General features: G+C 33.3%; 1 protein-coding gene across 1 annotated transcript; it reads right to left on the bottom strand.

Annotated features, from left to right (window-relative positions):
* On the bottom strand, positions 1 to 845 carry E1LB (B3 domain-containing protein E1Lb). Its single transcript, XM_006602351.4, has one exon. It carries the CDS (start codon positions 734 to 736, stop codon positions 158 to 160), a length of 579 nt encoding a protein of 192 aa, XP_006602414.1. The 5' UTR covers positions 737 to 845; the 3' UTR covers positions 1 to 157.
* Between the last annotated feature and the right edge of the window lie 399 nt (positions 846 to 1,244).

Genomic DNA, 1,244 nt, shown 5'->3' with positions numbered 1-1,244 from the left:
GATTTCATAAGATACCACAATATAGAAACTTGGTATTAAATAATTAGTTTGAAGTACATGCTATTGCAATAACATTATTGTATGTTACATATAGGCATAATATATTGGCCATTGTTTTCCTCAATGATTTGAAAGTAAAATAAAGCTAACACTTAGATTAATTCTCTGGCATAGCTCGTTTAAGGACACAGAAATTGAAAACGCAATTATATGGATCCCAATGAAATCCGATCTCATCCCCTTTCTTGAGGTCTCTTCTTCTCACGAAATCTTGGTTCCACTTTGCAATAAGAACATAGCTCTTGGAAGAAGACCATCGCTTTAGAACGAGCTGGTGCATGGATTTGGTGTCCATGTCCCAAACTCTAACTGGGGTCCCTTCTTCAGTTTCTGCAGCTCTTGCATGATCTGCACCCAACATAGGCAAAATTTGCTTCTTCACCAAATCTGTAGCCAGCGAGAGTCTACTTAGGATTCCCAAATCGCTATCGGTTAGCGTCTTCTTGATCTTCCAAGGGTCATCATAAAGCTTCAGTGTTGTTGAAACTCCCTTGTTCATCTCCTCTTCATTTTTGTTGCTGCAGAATCTTCTCCTTGATGTCCTAAAGTTGGAGGCTTCACATATGGTGGATTTCCTCTTCTTTTGACACTGCTCCTTCTCATCTGAATGATTGCTCATGTTGGAAGAGATGAATATTATTTTAAACTTTGATGGGATTTGTGATTGTAAACTCATAAGAAAGAAAGGATGAAAGGACTTTGAGTGTTTACACTACTAGCATTTTTGTGTATTTGTGAAATGGAAGTGAAGGCTCATTTCCCCTTTCTTTCAACATATAAATGGATTTCTCATCTTTGTCATAGCCAGTAGAAAGGCATTTCTCATTTTTCTTTTCAAAAGTATGAATGAGATAAGAATCTCCGATGTCATACAACTTATTGTCAATATCTTTTTATGTAATTATATTTTGTTGTAGAAACGAAATGTTGAAATTTTCTTAGCTGTGTTTTTTATTTTTGGCTTTTGTTACTCAAATTGACGTCACTTTTGTTTTTGTCTCCAAAATTTAAATTTTATTTTTTTTAGTTTTTAATTCTAAAAAATATTATTGTTAGTCCCATATGTGCTAAAAAAAGTTATAAATTATACATTTAACCGGGAAAACTCAATTATCACGAGGGACTAAATTTTTTTAAAAATTGACACCAAAAATATAAATTTAAATTTGAACTACCAAAATAAT

Source organism: Glycine max, chromosome 4 (assembly GCF_000004515.6).
Source record: "Glycine max cultivar Williams 82 chromosome 4, Glycine_max_v4.0, whole genome shotgun sequence".
NCBI lineage: Eukaryota > Viridiplantae > Streptophyta > Magnoliopsida > Fabales > Fabaceae > Glycine > Glycine max.
This window is presented reverse-complemented; position numbering and strand designations above follow the sequence as displayed.